This window comes from Chiroxiphia lanceolata, chromosome 20 (genome assembly GCF_009829145.1).
Source record: "Chiroxiphia lanceolata isolate bChiLan1 chromosome 20, bChiLan1.pri, whole genome shotgun sequence".
NCBI classification, from domain to species: domain Eukaryota; kingdom Metazoa; phylum Chordata; class Aves; order Passeriformes; family Pipridae; genus Chiroxiphia; species Chiroxiphia lanceolata.
In genome coordinates this window covers 3700905-3725659 of record NC_045656.1, presented here as the reverse complement: position 1 = coordinate 3725659, position 24755 = coordinate 3700905, and the positions used below count along the sequence as shown (strand labels likewise).

Sequence of the window (24755 nt, the reverse complement as noted above, 5' to 3'; positions counted from 1 at the left end):
TTATGCTGATTTAATGAGAGAGAACACCCTAATGCCATCTCCAAGGCAGGCAGGCTCACATATTCCTTGTAATTATGGAGAGACTGTGTCTTACAGAACAAATTATGGCATGTCTGCATGCATGTACCAAATGTAGTGGAAAGTCACTTCAGTGCAATTACAAAGGGAACGTGACCCTCGGAGTAGATGAAAGACCATAATTCATTCTGAAAGGCTCAGGCAGGGTCACAGAGCTCCAGGCACTGGCTGCTCTCTGACAATTACAAACACATTCAGACTGCAAGTGGGTGCAAAGCTGAGAGAAGGGTCCTGTTAAGGTGCCCTGATGTACCTCAGCACTACAGATTTACTCCAGAGGAACCAGTGACAAGGGCCTGCTCCGGTCAGCAGTGGGTGGGAGCACTGCAAGTCAAGCAGGAAAAGAACTGGAAGGGAATCAAAGCCATCCAAAGGAACTGGAGACCTAAGACTCAAAGGGTTCACTGAGAACAGAACAGTTGCTGAACATGACCTAGTCCTCAGTAAGCACTAAGCTTGAAAACAATTTTAAAAGAAAGGAAAAAAAACCGCCCACCACGGAACATTCCCTTCTGTGTGTCATAGATGAGGAAGTCAGAACACCCAGTCACCTGAGGATCCTGACTGGTGCTACCACTCTTTAGTAATTTTGTCACACTCAGAGCTTTCACACCTCCAGACTGTGTTTTAAGATTCCAGCAAAGTGAAAATATGGGTTTTGAGCTTCACATAATTAAAACGTCGCTATTGCTCTGCTCAACATTATCTTGTTTCCTGACTGTTTTTTAACCCAATGATAATTTTAGTACTAAGTGTGAACAACTTTTCTCATTTGAAACAATGAAAATAAATACTTATTTATTGGTTGGCCAGCAGCAATCTGAAGTTTGAAAAGCACTCCCACAAAATCCAGCACAGACCTGGAGCTCAGCAACTACCCAGCTGCCCCTCTCCCTTCCTCCTCTCCCCAACAACACTCATATTTTGGACTGTCTAACAAGCATTTGGCAATTTTGGAGGCTGTTCCTGAAACTATCAGAGTACTCTTTGCATTTTCTCAGTGCCAAATCAAGCCTGCTGTGCTCCTGACAGCCCTATGAGAGAGCCAAGTATTATCAACACTTCACAAATGGGCAACAATAGCAGAAGATTCAAGAGTCCCAGCTACCAAACTCCAGTCCAGTTGAGAAGGTTGTCATCCCCCCACACGCACAGTCTCTGGAATGGAAGGTGTGAGAACAGTTACAAGCAGTTGACAGCAACATTAGAGCTTTTTACAAAGGGAGGAGAATGCTGCAGTGTATTCCTGTGCACCAGAAGCCACCCAGTTACCTAATCAAATATTTTCTGCTTAATGTCAGTTTTTAAAGAGAAAAGCCATAAAACAGTAAAAAATAAATACAAGGGAAGTCTATCCAAGCAGAGATAGTAGATACACATATACACTCCCACATATATCTATCAGGCATATGACTAAATGAGGCAGAAAGGCTCATTATCAGCCCACGTGGGAGCAGAGAACAAACAATAACTAAGGGCAGTGCTGATCCCGGGGTTTTCTGTGGCTTTGGTAATTTCTTTCTTATCTACAATGATTACACAAAATCCCATTCAGTGTAAAGGCTTGAAGATTTCTTTCTGGAATAGGAGACGTGCTCCCTGCAGTAACCAAGGAGTGCTGGTAACTCCCAGGTGTGCTCACACACCTTAGCTGGATGCCAAAAAGGAACGTGAGCTGGGGTTGCTGGGTTATACAACTCACCTTTACCCTGCACAGGAAAGGACAGGATATGTGGCCTGACTATGAAATGTGGCAATGGATTAACCCCCTACCCATCCAGCCACTGTTTTCCTACTGAAAGCAGGTATCAAGCACAGGTAGGTCAGAAGTTGCTCTCCCCAGTCACCATCTGGGTGAAGTGGATGGAGGGAACACATAAAGATGTCTTTCAACTCCTGCAGTTGGGAAAGAGAAAAAGAACAAAACCAAACAAGCCTTTGCAATGCTGCAGAGATTCTGTTTGCAGTCCTGAAGAGATGAAGGCATGACCTAAATTCAGGGGTTGTTTTTTCAAAGAAAAGCACGCTCTTAATAGGAGGGCATTTGTTTCTGATGCAAAAAGAAACACTTTTCAGTCCCAAGTGCTCCAGGAGGCTGGCTGGAGGTGGCTTTGCAAGCAAGTGAAAAGAGATACCACACTGGCACAGTCCCATGAGAAAAGACACTGAAATCAGCAGTAACACTGCCACCATCAGAGGAGCAAGAACCTGAGATGTGCCTGCACTGCAACACTCCAAACACCAACTCTTGAGTTTCACGCAGCTCTTCTGCTGCCTGAGCTCAAAGCAGTTTTCAAGCCACAGCTGACTGACCCTTCCAAACTCCCTGATGGCATTTCCAGCTTCCAGGAGAGGGGGCCAAGTTTGCCTGGCTTGTCTGAAGCACATGGCAGGCAAGAAACTCTCAGTAGATACAACCCAGGACAATGTCTGAACAACATCAGACCTCCCTGCACACTGTAACAGAAGCAGTGGGGAGTCTAAATGCTTACCAAAGATATCAAGATGGATAAGATGGATTTTCCCCATCTTTGGCCTACTTTTTTGCAGCATGGACAAAATTTGTCAACATGAAACTTGTCATCTGTTTGCCTTTATATATATATATATATATATAAATATACATATTTATGTATATTTATGAAGAAACATTACCTGGAAAATTAACTGCTTGTGCAACTCAGATACTGTTTAGAAGTGAAGAAGCATCAGGAGTTTTAGTGCTATCAACATTTCACTGCTCTTGGAAGTCCAGGAGACAAAATGGTATCACACCACAGGGGCTCCCGGTATTTCAGAGCACTGGTGTTTCCCTTCTGGCTCCCAGGCTGCTGCAGCAGAGCTCCAGCACCTCTGACTCAGTGGTATAAAACAGCAGCTCGCAGTGTACAATCCTCAGCATCAAGATTATTCTACAGCCACAGGATATGGCATAAATAATTGCACTTGTAGAAATTCTCTCCTCCCAAGCCCTCTGAGACTGCAATCGTATGAATCACACGCTGCCTTCGTGACAAACATCACCAGGAGAGCTGGGGAGAGAGCACAGGCCAAGGATACGGGAAATGCTAAAGGAGCTTTCTTTGAATGTCAAGGAATAATCAAACTGACATCAATTCCTCAGCTGTCTGCGATTTGTTATGTGTTTAAAACACCAACCAACCCCCTCCAGAACCCAAGCCCACCACAAGCTCCAGCCCACAGGACTGTTGGTTACAGGAGAAAACCTGTCATTTACTACTGCAGGGCAGGAGATCCAGAGCACCACAGCAAAAGTCTCTTCCAATTACTGTCAAAGCTTTTTTAAGAAGAAAACAAAAAGCATGCAAAGCCATGAAGTAAGTGCCAACCTACCCTCATTTTTGCTCCTACAGCCAAATTACTTTATTTTTGCATTTACACTGGATGTGGGGTGGAGACAAAGGCTCCAACAGAGCACTCCTGAGTTTCAGGACTTAACTTCTCTCCCACATTTGTTTCATGCATTTGAGCACTTCTGAATGTATGAACTGTTTGATAACAGATTGGCAGGCAGGGTTCAAGTTAGGAACAGCCTCAAAGCTTATTCAAAAGGACAAAGTATGAGTGGGATGGGAGAATAAGGCCCACAATGATGGACCTGTTCTGTACAGCAAACTCCCAGCAGGCTGTTGGAGGCAATGGCAGTTCAGTGTTTGCTGAATATACCAGAGACTCCCAGAATGGTTTGGGTTCGAACGGACCTTAAAGATCATCTTGTTCTACCCCCTGCCACAGGCAGGGACACCTTCCACTAGCCCAGGTTGCTCCAAGCCCTGTCCAACATGGCCTTGGACACTTGCAGGGATGGGGCAGCCACAGCTTCTCTGGGCAACCTGTGCCAGGGCCTCCCCACCCTCACAGCCAAGAATTCCTTCCCAATATCCCATCCAACCCTGCCCTCTGGCAGTGGGAAGCCATTCCCCTTGTCCTGTCCCTCCATCCCTCGTCCCAAGTCCTTCTCCATCTCTCCTGGAGCCCCTTTAGGCACTGGAAGGGGCTCTCAGCTCTCCCTGGATCCTTCTCTTCTCCAGGTGAACACCCCCAGCTCTCCCAGCCTGGTTCCAGAGCAGAGGGGCTCCAGCCCTGGGAGCATCTCCATGGCCTCCTCCTCAGAGGGAGGTGAGAAGAGGGGCAAACCAGGATTTTCTAAATTCAAGGACAAACAAGAAATTATCCTTCAAGATCCTTAACATGTATACTCATTGAACAAGGATCAAACACCAACTATCTGCTTAAGCTTATTTAAAGGCTTTAGATATGAAAAGTGAAAACCTGAGGTGATTAAGAAACATTTGGCAAATCACTTTTCCTCAATCCCCAAGCTGTATCTGCAGTATTTCACACATGGCACATGCACACACACACACACCACACACACATTCCATATATACTTTCAAATTGAAGGGGGAGGGAGGATAAGGCAAAGCCCTGGCTGTGGCTTAAGAAAGCTATTTTGAGAACAAAAATTAATTTTTAACTTCCTCACCACCACTGAAACTAGGTGCACATGATCAGTGGAGCCAAGACTGTCATTTAGCAGGTGTTTTAAAAGGTTTCAGAGTGGAAAGTGCTTGTGCCTTCTGGGATAAGTAGGGGTGTTGGGAGAACATGGCTGGCAGATCTGACTGTGCAGACCTGTCCATGCCAGGACACCTGAGCATCTTCATGACTATTTCTTGGTTTAAAAATGTGCTGCCAGTGCTCCAAGGCAGCATCATAAATCAGACATCAAGTTTTACCCCAATTTTACACAGTTATCCCTCTGACAAGGGACCCGGAAAGTGCCTTTCCTGCACCCTGTTCCTGGCTGCCTCCTCTGTCCTGCCTGCCCAGAGACACTGCCAGTCTCCAGACAGACTCCTGGTGCCTGAAAGCACAGTCAGAGAGAGCCCACACTGCCCAGGAAGAGCATGAAAATGTCTTCTGTATGATCACCAGACTCAGGAGCTGAATTCAGTAATTCCTGCTACAACCCAGTGTCCTCAGACTAATCAAATGGCTTTTGCAAGACGTTCCCTCAGCAGCCCTGACAAGGTGTGATATTGCTGTCTGAGGCAGGCAGAACACAAGCAGGATACAATTTGGGCAGCACAGAAGCTGTCAGACTGTCAGGTGCCCGTTTCCAGGTCTGCCCTCCTGCTCCCAGGAACAGAGAAGGCACAAAAATGCAGGAGAAGTAAACACTGAACAGAACCCCCCACCCCCCCCATCCACCACCCCCTGCTCCCACACCCTCCCCGTGCCCCAAACATCACGTTCTGGGCCAGAAGACAGGTTCCTCCTCACCCTCCCTCAGTCTGGCATTGCCAAAAACCCACCCAAACAGGAGATTTACGAGCCCAGGAATAAAACTCTCCTTGCCAAAAAGTGATGAAAACAAATGATGTTTACAGCTTAAATAAGTTCCTGCGACAAATGGATGAGAAAAATTTTGCAAGGCTGGTTAATTACAACATGTAAGCATTTAAGTGACACCTAAATCACATTTACAACCTTGGACGAGCAAAGCAATCTCCCTCAGTGTACTCCACCAAACATCCTACGTCATCAGGCCCTTGCAATGTGGTTTAGAACAAGCCAACCCCCACTGCTCCCCAGCTTCAGGGCAAAGCTGCCTGTACCTGGTTCTTCCTTCCCAATAAAAAAAGCATATTTCCACAGTTCTGGCAGGATACTTTCCATCCAGGAACCTTTAAACCACTCACAACAGCTTGCATATTAGCACACTGAAAATAATTGTCACACGAGACACATTCTGCTCCTTCGATCATCATTGTGCAGATGATCTGTTTAGGCCTCCCCAAGGGCAGAAATTATCAATGAACCCTGGTGGGTTTATGGTTTTTTTATGTAACTTTTATTTCTAGACCTCTGAACAACCCAACATCCCCCTATGGCTGGTTTCTAAACAAGGTGAACAGTCTAGTTTGCAAAACACAAGGGGTTGTTTGTCCTCTTAAGCTGCTGGAACGTAGCCCAGTAATTCCCAGTGTGGGCCAAATTCCCAGCCACTACCTCAGCAATGGAAAAAATGGAATAGCAATCACCTGCTCACCTGCTTTGTAGCAGGGTGAACTGGATCTCTCACCTCCAGAGAGAGGCTCAAGAGCCATGGCCTTGGGGTTGGTGGAAATCTGTTGCTAAAATGCCAGCACGCAGAGGAAAAGCCAAATGCCACGGATTCTTGGTCTCCACTTTGGATACTCTAATTTGGATTCCCGGTTTTGCGCTTTGCTTCTGAAAAAGAACAAAGTCCCTGGAAGACAGCAGCTGAGACAAACTGGCTGAAGAAACCTCCATCTTCCTACCCCCTCTGCTGACCCCCCTCTCCTCTTAATTGTCATTATCCTTGATAAACCCCTTCACCCGTGGCTCAGATGTCCTGCTCCAGCAGCAGCAAGGAGAAGTTAAGCAATCTATACAATTCCACTGCTATTCCCAAGGCTCTGAGGAGCAGCTGTTGATTGATCAGACTGGCTGTTCAGTTCATTCTGCAGCAGCCAAGGACTTGTCCATACCACAGGAGGTTTATCCCATTAGCTACACTGACACATCCTCTTCCACAACCTGAAAACAGCTATTTCAAGACACGAGCACTTAAACCACCACTGCTCAACCTGGCTGAAATGTGGGATGAGCTACACCTGATAGAAATTACCTTTATATAATGCAGATGCCCTACATGAGTTGTGTCAGTCTTGACCCCAGAGGTAAAAATACTCATTGATTCACTGACAGAGTCACCCAGGATGGGTTTTAAACGTACTTGAGGCAGCAGAAATCCCAGGACCAGCAGTCAGCCTGCCTGCAGACCATATATACAGCACTTACACTTCATGCCCTAAACCATCAAGGCTTTGTTTAACCAGGGACTCTGCAAATCATGTTCTCTCCACTGCTGTTGAGAAGTGAATTTTTTTCCATGCTTGGTTTCACATCAAACAGTGCTCTGGAGGATGTTTTTGTCAGTGCAAAAGCCTCATCTTGTACTTGCCTAACCAGAGGAGCCCATTTGGGAGAGTCTGCTCACTGCAACAGGACATTTGTGCCCAATACAAGTGTGCACACGTACAGCTGCTTCCTTCAGGTGGGAAAGGAGGGGAGAAAAAATCATTAAATAATCATTTAAAAATTAATAATCAAAGCTCCCTCCTATGGTCACCACAATTTAACAAGAAGTAGTGACAGAAATAAGCCGCTGCTGGATTTTAAAGGCAGTAGAGATGAGTCAGTGCACACAGGGAGGAGATCTGACAGTGCAGTTTTCCAGGATACCTGCACGTTAAACACTGGGCTTCACTGGCAGGATTTCTGCCTCAGAGGAAGGGTCTGCAGGACATGTGGGCAGTCAAAACAATGAACATATAAAACAACACACTGGACCCCTGGGCCAGACCTGGCTGTTGGTGTTGGACACCAGCTCTGAGTATTTTATTTGCATATAACAAAGATACAGCTGGTGAGCACTCAGGGCTGGGGAAACCTTGTGCTCTTCTTCCACTAGAGGCCAACAGGCAGACCCTTGGGACACAGCAATCCATCCAGCACAATCCATATATTGGTCTGCTGCTTTGGTCAACACAGAGATTCATTTCTCCCTGGGGTAACCACGTACCATATCAGAAAGGCCAATCAGTCTTAATGTTTCTCTCCAAAAAAAAAAAAAACAAACAAACAACCAAGTCAATACTTATTATCCTAAATTCTTGAAAAATGAAAGGATGCCATAATTAAGTGAGCCATGAGGACACAAGATAAATCAGCAGCAGAACACAGATTAGCAACCATGAGCTCTGATGTTTTCTTGCTCTTTCTGTAATGCCCAATTACAGGATTGAAACATTGCTGGGAAATCCTGGTACCACGGGGCATGGAGAGCAGGGGAGAAAAGAACAGCACTGGATTCTGTGCTATGTACCCAAGCCTCTCGCTTCTCACATTAAAAAATAATAATCACAACTATGCCCATTTCCCTTTTCTCTCCCAAATACACTTCACTCCCAAGCTAAGAACGCAGCCACAATTTAAAAAAAAAAAATAATTATCTAAGATAATTTGGTTTCTTAATATGACCCTGTTAGTTTGGGAGATTTCTACTTTGCTTTTACAAGCTCCTCACCGTAAACGTCAGAGCAAAAATGTTCTTTTGTAAGAAATCAGAGCAAAAAATGTTCTTTTGTTAAGAAATCAGAGCAAAAATGTTCTTTTGTTAAGAAATCAAAGCAAAGACTCTCACAGGACATCCCAGCAGCTGAGGCTCAAAGAATCCTGACCAAGTACCAAGAAACCTCTGGGGAAATCGTCCAGGACTCTCGTGTCTCTCGACCCTGGCTTTCCTCTTGGGAAAAATAAACAACCCAAACTAACTTATCTCCAAAGCTTTCACTTTGTCAGTTTTTATGTAACACACTTATATTACCAATCACCAAGAGGCTCCACTGACACCTCAAGTTACTCACACACAGTAGTAAGACCAAACCAGCACCATCCCCTCCAGTCCCTCATGCAGCTGCTCCTCCCAACACTTTCCTTTCCAAGCCAGATGTCCCCTCTGTACAACAAAGCCCATTTTCCTCAACTCAGGAGAGACTTGCAATAGGATTTTCTTGAGGCAATTCAGAAGGCAGCTACAGCATAATGCAGCCTATTTAAGGAGACTTTGCTGAAGTCAAATTTAATAATTTAGGAGATTTAAGAGCAGTACACGTTCCAAAAGAGCCCATGTTGCCTAGACACTGTGTGCTTTTAGCTGCTGCCCCCGATTCAGTAGACCAGGCTTGATGTTGCAAGGACAAAGGTTTTCATCTTTTGAGAACATTATCAGCAGATAATGAGAAATTAGAATTCCAATTCACTCAACGCCGACCGTTGAAGTTTAGCTTTCAAGCAGCCAAAAAAAAAAAAAAAGAGTACTCACACGTCAGTAATTTTGTTAGCTTGGAATATTGAAATAAAAAGCACTGCTAAGCAAAAAAAAAAAAAAAAAAAAAAAAAAAAAGAAAAGAAGCTGGAAATTGTACTGGGTTGAACTTTGAGATTCATTTTTTTTTGGACCTCTTTTCATTTTGCGGAATCCACCGAGAGAAGCACCATGAGAAGAGAGTGCACAGTGCCCCTGGGGAGAGGGATGGGGCTGGAGACCCTGCTCTGCTTGGAGGTCGCTGAGAAATCCTGCAGAGGAACCCAAACTCCTTTCTTGTGCTTTAACTCTTGCAAAGTGGCCTCTTCATACACGCCAAGGGAAAGCAGAAAGAGAAGCAGCCCAACCCCACTCCTCCCACCCCCCCAAACTACAACAAAAATGGACCTACCACCTCCTACACGAACCCTCCAGAACACCCTGGTCAGTGAGAAGAGCCCAGGGTGACATTTCATTTCACGCTGCAGAAGCCCTAATCCTTCTTCACTCGCCAACAAAACACCCTTCCAACACACCTGCTTCTGTTCCCACACCCAGATCCGACAGCCCCCTGTAAACACAGCAGAAATTACCCCCCAAAACTTCAATGGGATTCAATCCTGATGGTTTTGTCGTATTTTGTAACACGAACATAACTCAAGTCCCCATGACTGAGAGAGTCACCAATGTCATCACACCACAGTCACTTCTTCCCCTCTGGTTTTGCTTTGCTGTTATTAAATACATGGCAATGACCTTGTCTCCGTTTGCTCTACACAAACATCTACTCCTCCAACTGTGGAGGGGCTGTATTTGGCAGGCTGAGCACAACACACTTGGGTGGTTCACTCTCTTTTTAAAAATTATCAACTCTCTTCTTAAAAACTATCAGCTCCCCATGTGTCAGATGGCAAGTTTAATTTAGTAGGCCAGGAAATCACTCAGACTTGGAAAATCACTGCAATCTGGTGTAGATCTAACTCAGCAAGTCCACCCAACATGCAGGGCTGTTAATGCTCCTGAGCAGTTCCCTCCTTGGGCAGCTCTTGCCAGCAGCTGTGTCTACAGTAAGAACTAAAGTGTATGTGACCTTTTAATTTTCTTATTTCTTCCCAGTAACAGCCTAGAATATTTCCTCCACTACTGAGGATTTGCTACATGATCATCAACACAATCAGGAGTGAGCAGAGCAAACACAGATCTCCAGCATCAGAATAAAGAGGCAAGCAAGAGCTTTTTCATGTTCTGTCTGTGCTGCACTGAGTATGGTGGAATATAAAGACTGAGACTGATAACAGGGCAGTGTCTCTGTGCCAGTCAATTAATGCCTGGTATCACTATGGATTTGTTTGTGGGCAATGCAGGCATTTGTCTGCTAGACATTCTTGGTAAAAGAACAGAGGCCATTAAAAGCACCAAGAAATACAACAAAAAAAAAAAACTATAGGAAGGAAAAATTAAACAAGCAAACACCTCACAACGTGCACAATGCTCCCAAGAGACCCTGCAGGCTCAGTGACAGGGGTCCCATGTTCGAGTGAAACACACCACGAGCACACAAAGTTCTCAGTGCAAATACAAGGGAAAACTCTGCCATGGGGTTTTCAATTAAATGCAGTTCAGAAGGACCTGAAAAATTTAAACAGACCTTTTTAAATTTTTCATCATCTCACACAAGTGAGAGAAACACGGCTTAGACAGCAGTTCATCCGGGAGACTCGTTTTGCTGTGGCATCAGACACCTTTCCAAAGACCATCAGGGACTATTTGGAGATGCTGTCAATTTGTCCTCCAGCTCACCAAAGGAAAATGGATTCTTTGAGCAATCCCAACGCAACAGACACTCTCAAAAATGAAAGGTTAGGATGCAATATTCCAAATCCACAACCATCCTAAAGGGAATGAAAAATCTCTGCACAAAAATGTAAGAGCAACCTGGCCCTGACCCAGCAAAGCACTTTAACATTCAGCTGCTTCCCCTTCGACTTCAGAGGGACAGTTTACATACCCACAGCTAGTTCATGTCACAGGGCTTTGCTGGCTTGTGATGAAATAGCTCAAAAATGCTCGAGAGCCCACCCATAGTTCAGCCTCACCTTGCAAAACAGGGGCTCTCCTTGACCATAACCTTACACGAAACACAAACAGGAACAGGACGCTGACTGGAGCCAAAGCATGTCACTTTGGCACAGATTTTCCAGCTGCAGATGATTTCTCTTCCTGGAGGAGAGGGCGCATTCTGAACCGAGGAAGATGGAAAGGTGAAGTCTGCAGGCAGCAGCCGCTCCAGCACTGCACTGTGTGGGAAGATCTCACTGCCTGTGCACAACTCACCCTCTGAAGGTCTGCTCAGCAAAACTGGACCCTGGGATGAGCCCTCCCCAGTGAGACTCTGTGGGGGACACAGACACAGGGTGTCCCACCTCTGCCGAGGGATGGAGGATTCTCCAAAGGAATGGTGCCTTTCACTCGTGGCATGTTGCTCCACTACCCCCAGCTGCCCGGGGGTCATTCCTGATGCAAAGGAGCTGAAATGGGGCTGGTTCTTATCTGGGGAGGTTTATTTTGCTTCATTATTAGTAACAGCTTATGCAAAATGTTCCACAAGAAGTTCTTCCTCTACCACCTGCTGGGAGCTGTCCGTGAGCACGCAGGCAGGGCACAGAGCATGAACGTAGGGATCCATTCATCTGTCCCAGCATGAGGTGAAATACCCCCAAACACACACACAGAGGGGTGCTGGCTTCTGAGGCTTTGCAGTGCCTTTACTGCTCTTGCTGTATTAAAGTTTAATTACTTTTTAACTTAGATATTTACACAGAACATAAACTGTTCAGAAGGATAACTGTCAACCAGCCAAGACCTCTCTGGCAGGACTCTGGGGTCATATTTTACTCTTGTGGTGATGGCAGCTCTGGCACAGACCTGTTTCAGTTCTGTAAAATTATGTCTATATATGTTTGATCCCTTTGGGGAGACTGCCAAAGCACCAAGATTAATTAGCAACTTACCTAAAATACACTCTCTATTAGATAGATCTTAAAGGGTTCCTTGTCACAGACAGCTTTATAAAAACACATTCTGAAATAGTAATGAATCTATATGACATAAGATGACATTTTGAACTCTGTCTCAGTGCCCATTCTCATCTCCACACTAAGTAAAACGACTTTTATTCGTTTCATGACAGCTCTGCACTTACATCAGCTCTGCAGAGTTCCAGCCAAATCACAGAAAATAAACTCACTTGATGGACAAATACAGCCTCATTATGCTCCCAGCTACTGCAACATCCTCAATCAATATAGCTTTGAATGTAAATAAGAAGACAGGAATATATTCAAACTGATGTGTGACCACAGTGCAAAAGTAATTGCAGAGGCTCTTAGCAATTGTGTTGATGTGTACATTGCCAGTGCCTTTCCCAAAGGAAAAGAACAAGGGACAGATATCAAATCATTTGCTAAATCCTAGGAAAAAGTTACAGTAGAAGAGGTTTAAGTGTCTGCCACAAGCGAGATGGGGACACCACCCTACTCCTGGTAGCAGTGGTGTTTCATTTACCAGTCCTCCTTTCCAAACTGGTTCCAATACCACTGGCCAACAAAAGCTGGACTTCTCAGGGAACAGCACAGTTGTTCCAGGCCAGGCTTCCAGAGAGGCTGTGCTTCAGCCTGTTTCCAGTTGGGAGCTGGCAGGTGGATATGCCCTTGCCTGAAGGATCCTGCATCAGCTGTGAGCTGGGTACTGCAGTGCAACCAGCCCCACCTTTTCCCTCTTCACATGATCCTCAGACTTGCAGAGGGAGTTTTTAGGGTAGGAGCATGAGTTCATGGACTCATCCAGTCCTCATGTATGAGAATGGGGGGCACTGCAGACAGAACCTCACCACAACTACCAGTGCAGGCATTTGTGCTGCAACAGCACCAGAGGGACAGCCCAGGACTGCACAATTACAGAATTAGATGTTACTGTAGCTCTGCTCATCAGACCGATACAGCTAAAAATAAACCAGGAAGACAGTCCTCACCTAAGGCTCAGGAGGGTTCTGGTATGTAGCTGAGTCACACAATAATCGTTAAATTAAACACATCTTGATCCCTGGTTTATGCTCCATCAGCACAAACCAAAAAACCAAGCTTTTGTGCATATTGAAAAAAGCAACGCTGCACCCACTGAAACAAGGCACAGGGAAGTAATTTGAAGGTCAAGGACTCCTGAAAACAATTCCAGTAGTAAGAATGAATTGAATTAAGAAAGGAGGTAGTGAGGACAAGTTCACACAGATTTTTTTTTTTTCCAAACAGAATTTGAGAGAATGTGTTTAGTGCTTGTGGAAGACGTGGCTGACAGCAACATCCTTTGTCAAGGAAACAGCACAAGCCTCCCCCACCTGTGAGCACCACACACGTTCTGCTGGCTAATTGCAAGGCTTTGCACTGCCAATGGCATCATCTGTGCCAGACACTTATCACAGCTCATTAGCAGCAGGACAACCCAAAGGGATAACACAGGTTCCATTTGTGATGACTTGTCATTTTCCCACACCAGTCTCATCTCTGAGGACTCTCATCCCCAGCTGTCCCTGGTACCTGAGCCACTCTGAGCACCTCTGTGTGTGCAGGAATGTGTGTGGGTGCTGCACTCTAGAAATGTCAGCTACACTCTACTCAGGTGTGAGCACCTGAGAAGAGAAAGCTCTCAGACCTGCCTGTATGTACCAAAAGGTTGTGATGTGTGCACTGGCCCCATTTTCCTACCACTGAAGACATTCCTGCTGGCCATTACAGCAAGGACAAGGTCAGATTCTCAGGACCTCAGTCCACAGAACCACATCCTGGATTAGATTGCACAAAACTGTCATTCTTTACCACCTTCTTTCTTTTTTTTTTTTTTACTTTAACTTGTAGCACTTCCCCCACACTAAAGGTCCTCTTGAAAAGCTTCACAGCAGCTGCTTACAATCAAGTGATTTCAAATAGTTTCTAGTCACTTCTTTTAAAGTAGACAACAGTGCAAGGACACAAGGCAGTCAGGAGGCAGGCCAGACTCTGAGAAGACAGTGCAGCTTTAAGTCTGAGTTTGTCTAAGTTTAAGTGTGGTTTAACTTATACATATGGAAAGGCAAGGATCAAAAAGAGTTTGAGAAAAAGATCCTGACAGCTACTGTAGAAAAAAAAACAAAACAAAAGAAAAAAAAAAACCACAAACCAAATTAAAAAAAAAAAAAAAACAAACCACCCTAGATCACCACAAAACCCACCAGGTTTCTCAGTTCAATAAATGAATGACATCCAAACATTAGTATGTTCATTTTTTTAAACCCTGAAGCATTTTAACTTACACAGAGGCATGTCTGGGACTTGAGCTCCACACTTCAAAAAAATGCAGAGTTTGAAACCAGGCCAGCCAACAGGTAACACTGGGCATTCAGAGCTGCCAGGGTCACAAGGCATCTGAAGTGGCAGAATATGATTCATGGAGTCCTGCAGTCAGTGTGGTCTCACAAGAAGTGAGAAGTCCAGTTCAGATGCATGAGCTGCCTGAAACAAAGTGGTTTTGCAGGTCCATTGTCACACAGATCCTCACCTTGTATCTTCTGATATATAGGTTAAAATGGGTCCTGAAAGAATTCAGTGTGGGATGACAACCCCCCTTCCCTGGTCAAGCACTCCTTGCCTCTGTTCCCCCACTCACAAATGACATCAATCTCTCCACCTCTTTCCTTTTCCAGGAAAACTGCTGTATTTCCAGGATAACTGCTGTCTCCTGCAGGTATCTGAGCTCCAGGAGTAACATCAGAGGAGCAGAACTTGGCCATGTGCACAAGCTTCAGTCTCCAGTTCGGTCTCAGGAAGACCATTGCAAATTCACCTTTCCAGTTTAAAACTTGTTATACAGGTTGAGCTTAGTGCTAAGAAAACCTATCAACCCAAACACTGGGAGCCACACTTAAAACTGCCTTAAGAGCTCTCACCCCTCAAAGTGCTGTTCGTATTATCTCACAAATTAACTTCAACATGGAGCTGAACAACCTCCCAGCTGCCTTAGGCATGTAGGAACAGTGGCAGAGGAAAAGGGCTGGCCATGTCAGTCACACTATGTAAAGTTTTTATGCTAAAGCTTCCTTTTTTCAAAGTTCTGCATCAAGATACACCCTTGGGATATCTCCAAAATACCCTTCTCTGCAGCAATCACCCAGGCCAAAGAAATGCACCTCCCAGAAAAACGTGCAACACCCATCCAATAGCTACAAACACCTCTGTCTTTACAGGCACAGCGCTGCTGCTGAGGGTTTGGTGTTCTCCAGGTTCTAGAGGTGAGCAGCTGGGGGAGACAGGATGCACAGAAAGGCTGCAGCAGTGCAGGACCCAGTTGCCAAAGTCAACAGCGACAGCCGAGAGTCCACAGGCAACCTCTGCTTTCCAATATTCTCACACTGACTTCACAGAAGCCACAATTTCACGTTAATGAGCACTGCCTCTGAAGAAATAAATCACAGCTTTCTCCCAGCCACTCCTGCCCTGAACTGACTATCCCTGTGCCCTGAGCAAGACCAGTGAATTGATTAAAGTTAACTTTAACACAGCAAAAGGGAGAGGAATAAGTGTGTGTGAAAGAGGAAGGTTAAGTTTTCAGCCAAATCATCCCTGTGACCATTTTGTGACGTAAATGCACAAACACCTGGGCAGCAGGCAGACAGTGAGGTCCCCAGGGCCAGGACAAATGGCTGGGGCTGGAGAGGCCAGACTGCTTCTCTCCAAGCCAGTGCCAGCTGAGCAGCATCTGAACAGCTCCTGCATTTCCTAGAGGAGCCTCTCTCAGTTACAACTGCCCAGAAATTGAGTTTGACAGACCTGCAGCAGCCAACAACAGAGGGCACAGGAACAACGTTGCACATACAGTTCAGGTTTGCTACTTCTTAACAAGAGCCCAGGCAGGTCCAGGCCTCGCTGTACACTGTGCTCTGCAAATCACCTCAGCCAAGCTGTCCAGGGTGATCTCTCAGTGATCAAGTTTGACTTTATACTAGAGGCCCCAGCAAGAGCACAGCCCCCTGAAGTAGAAGCTGGGCAGGTATGCCAGTGGCCACAAGATCTTGCCTTAAAGGCCTTAAAAACTTAGGGACCATTCTAGCTGAGAGAAGACATGACCAAGACCCCCTGCCCCCATGCTGCTCCCACAAACCCCCAGGTATATGGGGTGAGGAGGAAGGAACACCCTCCTTACATCTTCTTCATGAACCACTTTTCTTTTTGCTCCTAACTACCTAAACAACCTGAAGGTGCATCTCCTTCTCCCCCAGGCTGGCTGGGACAGTGGCCAGCAGCCCCAGGGTTCATAACAGGCCAACAGGAGACACCTGCCCAGAGCTGAGCCTCCACCTCCCCGTGCAGAACACGGCCCTCCCCACCCAGCACAGCCCCAAGGATGCCCTGCCAAAGGGATCTGCAGAGCCAAGTCAGGATCACAGTGGGATCAGCTGTCCATACAGATGCAGCAGGCACAGCCAGAACGATCAGCACCAATAACAGGACTGTCAGAAGGGACATTAAACCTCCTGTCCCTGGGACTAAGCTACTTTAATGACCAGAAGCCAATATTCAGGGCTGACAATGGGAGACTAGCCCACTTGCCCCTCAACCATCAGGGCTGGCCAAATTCAGGGTATCATGAGATCTTTGGTGTCTTCAGGACTGAGTTAGGACAGCCCTTCTGGTAGTTGACTCTCTCCACCTCATTCCTCCAGAGGCTGCCAGGGAGAAGTTATCTCCCTGCTTTACCCACACCACTTTGCCACATACACCCACCTAGCATGAGTCCTACCCTACTCTTTGGGATATCACCAAAGCACATTTGCATTGAGAATCAGTAGGAAAATTTAGTTGAAGACCTGTCAAATCAGACATTTGACAACAGGAAGCCAGAATTCCTGAAAAGGAAGCAGTGTGCAAGAAATGTAGAGCTGCAACTCCAGGCTCCACAGGCTTTGCAGAGCTCACCCTCCACACTGCCTGTGTTTGAACAGCAGTATATCCATGTTCTGTACCCAGCTCCCACACACCCCACACGTCCTCCCCTACTCCTCCCACCCACAGATAAACAGGCTCTGCAAACAAAGCTTGAGCAGATAACTGTGGAAGCCCTGGAAGAAGGACAATGCTTTTCCCTGTGGAGAAGCAAAGATACCCACATAATGAAGCTGTCTGCTTAGGATGCTGTTCTGGTCTCTTGAGGATGGGATCAATTATGTGCTTTACAATTAATTTGTTTGTTATTTGTGTAACACATCCTTATTTCTATCCACTGAAATTATTAATAGCTTAATTCACTCTTTTTTTCCCCTTTAAATCAAAGCCATTCCTGTTGGGTAAAACAGTCTAAAATGCAATTTACACTGACAATGTAAAGCAGCCTCACTGTAAACACATACCTACCCCTTCACATTCCCTCCAATGATCAGAAACAATAAAACAGCTATTTATGAAACAGAAAGATCAATCCAGGATGCACTCCTGCAGGGGACAGACAGGGTACAGCTGGGGGGTGGGAAAGTGTGAGACAGTGCTACTGGCCTAAAGGGGTTTTGGTTATTAACTGTGTGGAAGGCCCCCCCACTGCAGGGAAAATCCAGACAGGCCTCATTCCCTGCTCCAGCAACACTGAGCTGTGCACTCACCCTGCAATGTTTTATTGATAAGGCTCCACTAATTTTGTGTTAGTCAGGCACATGCAATCAACCATCAAAAATCGGATCTGTGGTACAGGTGGTTTTAAACTAAACACAGCAGCACATGGCCTAGAAAATGCAGGACAGCTGGCAAGGCACAGGCCAGGCTCCAGAACCTGACCTCGGGGTAGCACGGGGAGGCAGGGATTACAACACGCTCCATTTACACAGAGGAACATCTTCCCAAGAAGGAAGTAATCAAGGAATCAGCAATTGGAGTCAACCCCTACCACAATCAGGCCTCAACAGGCAATTCTGAAAGGAGGTGCTACCAAAGGACCCCCGTGACTGTGAATATACAAGGCACTTCCACAACTTCAGTCACACACCTGAAGCAGCAAGGCAGCATTTGCCAAAGTTCCTCCCCCCATGGAAGCCACTTCCAAAACTGGGCAGCCTTAGGGACGTATAATAAGCATATTAAGAACCATCTGAGCTGCCACGATGAAGTGACTCCTCTGACTGACTGTTTAATACAGCTTTGTCTGTTTACTTTCGTTCTTACCTGCTGATGTTGCCTGGCTGCCGCTGTGATAAACTCGACAAGGGTGTCTACTAATGGCTTACACATGATCTGTAACAAAGACAAAGTCTGTTATTAATGGTTTGCTGACAGACAGGTTTGTTTTTCAAGCAAAACAGTCTATATTTTACACAGCTTCTTGAGTAAGAAGAAAATGCCACGAGAAATATGCCCAGAGATCAGCAACAGCTTATTAGAAAATTAACAGCTTTGCTCACACCAGCCCTGGGAGAAATCTTGATCACAACAAAAATCAGCAGCAAAAGTCTTCACTTGATAAAATGAGGCGAGTATTTCACCTCCTGTGTTCTGCCTGGTGATGACTAAAGTCTGCATCTGCCTGACACTTTATGCAGTGTCAGTTCACTTTGTGCACAGTCCCAGGCAAAGGAGAAGATGCCAAGTTGGACTAGAGAACCTCAGTGTCTGGTAAACACCTAAAACCACCCGCTACAGTGGCCAGAAACAACTGTGTCAGGAGGAAAGCCTCCCTGGAGACAGGTTATCTATCCCTAAGTTGTTCCTTTATGATAGGACAAGAGCAGTAATCATCCTCCTGTACTCACTGCTGAGGCCACACCTTGAATCCTGGGGTCGAGTTTGGGCCCCTCATGACAAGAAAGACATTCTGGTGCTGGAGTGTGTCCAGAGAAGGGAACAGAGCTGGGGAAGGGTCTGGAGCACAAGTCTGAGGAGGAGCTGAGGGAGCTCGGGGGGCTCAGCCTGGAGAAAAAGAGGCTCAGGGGGGACTTTCTCCCTCCCTCCAACTCCTTGACAGGAGGGTGGAGCCAGGGGGGGTCGGGCTCTGCTCCCAGGGAACAAAGGACAGGACAAGAAGAAACGGGTTCAAGTTGTGCCAGGGAGTTTAGGCTGGATATTGGGGAAATTGCTTCACTGAAAGGGTTGTCAGGCATTGGAACAGACTCCCCAGGGAAGTGGCTGAGTCACCGTCTCTGGCGGTATTTCAAAGATGTGTGGATGTAGTGATTTTAAAAGACATTTCTTCAAGGAACAGTCACATGGGATCCTAAGCTTGCTGTCCACGTGGGCAGCACCCAACCCTGCCCTTCCCCCATTTCACAAACTTACATGGGTGGCATTGTGGGCTGGTGTCCTAAGAAACCCGGTAAGCAGAAGAATTCTGTCCTGGATGGATTCCCTCAGAGTCTGAAAGCATCTTCCCTCAGTTACACAAACCTACATCTCCTCCCACCTAGGTCAGACATCAATCCTAAAAGGTTTTCAGAAAGGGCTTCTGGCAACTGCCTCTGGCTCACTCTGACCTAAAAATCCCCGAAGGACTGTAGGACATTCAGGTCCAAGGCCTGTTTCTTAAAAACTGGCTGTCCTCATAGTGGAGACCAGCCCTGGGCATGGGTCAAGTTTGCAGGAAATACCTCAAACGTTTCAGACACTGACACTGTCTGAACATCCAGCTTGCAGATTAGATTCCAATTAGTCTCTACACTCCTCTGCCTTCCTGGAAGAAAACTGAGAAACTGAGCATGCAGACAGAGCAGAGCTGGACAGGAGCTACACTGGCTGTTTGAACAAGCTGGCCCATTTTGCCTTTGTGCAAAATTTGTTCATCCATGTTGTCTTGAATATTGGTAAAAAATTAGAGCTTCTTATGCTATGCTTTAAAGAGCAGCTTTCTGTTCACTTGCATTCTCCATGTAGAATCCCAGTCCAAACCATAAATGAGATCTTGGACTTCTGCAGTGCTGCTGTTAAAACACACAGTATTAAGAGTCTGAGCAGGTGAAGATCCACTAAAGCCTCACAGCAGTTTAAAAGCCCACAATAAAGTAGAGAAGCTTCTCTCCCTACTTCCCCCAGAATTACAAGCACAGCCAGCAGAAGACAGTCAGCACACAAGTCAGCAAGACTTACTGGGAAGCGTTTGAAGAGATCATGGAACATGGAGCACGTGAGGGGACTGTTCCGTTTGCTCAGGAACTGGGTCAGTGCCTGGCGGTAGGTAACAGCCACCCTCATCACGTCCAAACAGCCTGGGTTCAACAGCTGTGGGGAAAAACCACAACAAAAACATTCCCAGTGAAACACAAGGATGAACCACTAGCAACGAAGAAATTCATTTTTATCAGTGCACAGAGATTTTTCCGACAACTGCTCTTGAGTAGTTTATATCACAGAGGCCTACGAGACACGACACAGAACCACGGAGGAACAACCAAGTGGGCCCCAAACCTGCTCTCCCAAGCACCACCAGCAGTATGACTGTGTCAGTGAAGGGCAGCACAGCTTTCTAGTAAGACTACACACAGTGCAGGCAGGGTAGTGTGGGGGCTGTGCTCTAGGTTTGTGCTGGGCATGTCTAACACACAAGGCTCACAGAGCACTCCCAGACCATCCTGCAGCAGCTGGGCTGGGCTGTGCACATGGTGTTCTCAGCTGGGGAGCTACTGGGACCTGTAGATATTAGTGTATGTGGGTATCTAGATCTCCACACACTTGGAGCTATGTCCAGGACTCCCAGGGACTCAGCAGACAAGCCCTAGGTGCGATCAGGGATCCAGCAATCCCAGGACACTGTCCATGCTCCAATATCTCCCTCTGGTGGGGAACAAGGATCCCAAACACAGCAAACAGCCAAGACCTGCACAGGCCATGTGGATCTAAGCAAACACAGGAGTGAACAGAGATCCAAGTGTGGAGCATCACATTCCATCGTTCCTGACCTCATATTGTCAGGGAAGCTACAGCTCTTTGGGAAGAAAGATCTTCCCAAAGCTGTGATTTTCACAACAGTGGAAGGGCCTTTTGTGAACCTGTGCCCAAGGAATTTTTCCATGGCCCCATGGCAAGTTAATGTGGTGTCCCATTGTCAGGGCAAACTCCCAGTGCTACTGCAGCTGAACACAGGCTAAAGTGGGACAGGATGGATCTTGAAGCATGTGACCACAGTTTCCTAACTGAGTGTCTCTATTTAGTATTTGTTTGACAGACACATCTGTAGGGGGAAAAAACTGATTCCTCCTGCCATGCATATGTTTACCACAAAAAAACTCTTCTACAATCTTTCCATAAATTTGACCAGTTTTTCCATAAATTGGGCCAGTGCACCCTAAGCTCTGCTCTAGTTCCACTTTCCTGATCACTGAAAAGCTCCAAATTATGCTCACAAAGCACAGCTCACTGGAAACACACCACACCTTTGTCTCTGCTTTCCCCACTGCAAAACTCTCCTGGCCTCAACACAACGTCAGCACCAGCAACATCACACAAACTGAACTGTCATTTCCCTCAGACATCAGCTGCTGGCTCTGTCCTTGCCCAGACAGGACCACAGCTCTGCTCCTGCAGGAATAAGAGCCTTCCCTGTGAAGCTGCACAAGGATGCTGTGGAGCACGTCTCACTCCAGCCTCAACATCAAGTACGTTGTTTACATCCCCCACAGATCTCCCACTTTGTTTCCAGAAAGGCCCAGCACAGCACAAGAGCTGCTTGGATTAACACTCTCAGCCTCTCACTAAGCCCTAGAAACACTGGCTGCCTTTTCAGCCTCCAATAATACCTCAGTGTGTGTGATTTCCAGGCCCTCCCCTGGCATGAGGTAGCCCTGTTTATTTTTCTCCCCCACAAGATGTCAACAGGATTAAGGCATTAATTCCTGCACTCAATTTGAGAGGTTCAGAGGCAAGTATCAGGTCAGCTGGTGAAACACTACTTTGCTGGGTTTCCAGTGGAGGTGACTGCAATGGGCTGCACAGTATAAAGGGTCACTATGCTCTGAGACCTGTGAAATGCAGCAGAGACAACAGGTGAAAGGGGGCCAGGCATTAAGGCTCCCTGAGTAATAGCCACAACTAGAGGAAGAGTCTCCTTGCAAACAACTACCACTGAAATCAGGGCTGCTCCACACACTCTTCACCCAGATATAACTCAGCCCAAACCTCAGGGAGACAGGAGTTCACTCTCATCCACCACTGTCCTGTGCCTCTCTGCTCCTCTGGACAAGAACTCAGAGTGACTGCCAAGAGGTTAATGGAAAAACCAGCAAATCAGGGAGGAGAGCAGCACAAATACACATCAGGCTTCTTCAGCCATTAACCTGGATCCACTGGGCATCAGCAGCCCTGGTGGCTATGGGCAAGCAGGCACTGAAAGGCAGGAGGGTGAGAGCCAGAAGGGGATAAGGAACTCAGCTTTATGGAAATCATGTAGACAGGTACCTGCAGGCAGCAGGCCCAGGAACACTGAACAAGCAAGGCCCACTCAGCAAAATCAGGTCACGCAACCTTACTGGCAAAAAACACATCCTCAGGAGCAGCCTCATGGCCTACCTGACACTCCTGCTTTGCTCTGCTGTTGCTCTGCTTCTCTGGCTGAGGGGGAGGAACAGCTGATGACGTGTTTCCTTTCAACACTTTGAGCAGGTATAATGAGGCACTAAAAAAGAAAAGGGGAGAACATACCAGTTACCACAGTGCCACAGCACCACTGCAAAGCCACCTGAGGGCAGAGGCAAAGCGGTGCAGGCAGCTTATTCTGTAACAAAGAGGGTTATAGAGTCTGAGAGAGCCCCTTCCCTCAGTCTAACCCACTTTTGCCAGACGTACAGACAAATAAATCTTAGGAGGCTGCATGTTTCATTAGCTATCACCACAGTCAGACATCCTCACTATCAGCCTGGTTTCCTCAAGCTCATGCTTTTGACTGGCATTTGAGGACTCCTGCATTCACCCAGGATTTTGGAGCCTGCACATCTCAGCCAGTGCTGCAGTGCAGCCTCTCAGCCCAGGCTGCTGTGTGCTGGAGAACTGGGGCACGTCAACTGGGAGACCAGGGAGACACTGCTGCTTTTGGAAAATGAATGAACTGGGCACAGCTCCACCCAGGACTGCCAGTGCTGGGAAGCTGTCAGGGAGCCATGCAGAACACACAGACAGCCCTGTGTTGCCAGAAGTACCATGGTTCCTGTACAGCCACGAGGCAGGTGTGCTGAGAGCCAACACTGCCCCATGGCACTGGGCTGACCATGCAACACGGTACCCACTGCACACACAGCTGAGTTGAGAAATCCCAGACTGAGTATGAAAGTCCTCCTGAAACTGCCTGCATGGCACAAGAGAGCCTGCTGGTAAATAGCACTCCAATTTGCACCAAAGAACAGCAAGATCACTCATGTTTCCTAACAAATACACATCTGGCTTATCTTCATTTTTCTGTATTCGGCAACAAAGGAGAGAACACTGATATGTACAGTCAGGATTCATAATCATTAACGTCCTCATTGTGCTATCATGGAGACAGTAAACACTGTATTCACAGAATGATCATCACAGCTTGCCTAGAAATTACACTCATCCCCCGCTGAAGGCACACACTGCATTACTCCCAGAGGAAGCCTCAAAGAAGCGCTTCCCACCACCACCAGCAAAGCTGTATCAGACCATTTCTGTATTACAGAGCCCATATAGCATGATCACCAAAAAACAGACATGGTTGACAATGTTTCAGCCTGCCAGGACTGACCAGTCCTCATGTAAGATGCAGATACTGGCACCAAGCCTTCAGGGATTCTCTTGCTTCTCAGACCTTCTTTAACATACAACATCACACCTGCTCACAGCACCAGCAGAGATGCTCCTGGAGGACACTCACCTGAAGTAATAGAGAGCCACTGCAGAGTCAGTGTGCTTGCAGGCTTTCTTCACCAGCCTCTGCACTAAGGTGTGCACGTGTTCCTGCAGGGTGTCCACTCTCTTGCAGTACTGCTTATTGCGGCACAGCGAGTTCCTGCAGGGCACCACAAACAGACCCATTACCCACAGAGAGAGCTCTGGGATCACCTGATCAGGAACCCTCATCACCTTATCAAACAAACCCAACACGCAGGGAGTGATAGCATCAACAACAGTAAGCTGGGAGCAGCACCTTGCTGTGGCAAGAAGGATGAGGACACTTAATCTTCACCTTCAAGCACCTATTTAGGCACCACAGTTGACTCTCCTTCAGAGCTCCCACAAAGGGGAGCCTCAAACCTTGTTACTTCACAACTGTTTCTCAACTGGGGGGAGAGAGCAGCACTAAAAATGCTTTAGAGCAGCAGTGAGGTTGCCAGGGAGCGGTGCACAGACAACAACTCATGACACACACCAGGCATTATGTCTGTTTAGCTGGTATCATCCCTCACTTCTGGCTGTGAACAGAGAATTTCCACTCTGTCTCAATAAAAACATGTGGGGAGTTTTGCTCCAGCCACTCTTTAAGCCTTGGGAGTTGTTTCATGGTCTGACTCGGAGGTCAGAGGCCTGTGGAGATATTCAGTGACGTGGCACCGTGCCTGCAGTACCAGTGTTTGTTCTCGAGGTTTCCACCTGGTTTGACAGGTCTGACACTTGAAGTCCCTCAGCCTAGAAACCCCAGATCCTAATTCCTTTCCTGCAGGTTATGACTAAGCATTGTGTGTATGTGTGGTGCTGATAATCTAATCCTACACGACCTATAAACACAGCAACTGCCTTCATTGTTAGAA

The 24755-nt window shown here is 46.7% G+C and overlaps 1 protein-coding gene across 1 annotated transcript in view; it reads right to left on the bottom strand.

The window, feature by feature from the left end:
* The window catches only part of MYBBP1A (MYB binding protein 1a), a 56723-nt gene that overhangs the window by 16232 nt on the left and 15736 nt on the right, over nucleotides 1–24755 (bottom strand). The window contains exons 20-23 of the mRNA XM_032707732.1: nucleotides 23882–24016; nucleotides 22561–22666; nucleotides 20146–20277; nucleotides 18235–18303 (exon numbers count right to left, since the gene is read on the bottom strand). Of these exons, the coding sequence (XP_032563623.1) occupies nucleotides 18235–18303; nucleotides 20146–20277; nucleotides 22561–22666; nucleotides 23882–24016 (442 nt within the window). The remainder of the gene's footprint in view (nucleotides 1–18234; nucleotides 18304–20145; nucleotides 20278–22560; nucleotides 22667–23881; nucleotides 24017–24755) is intronic.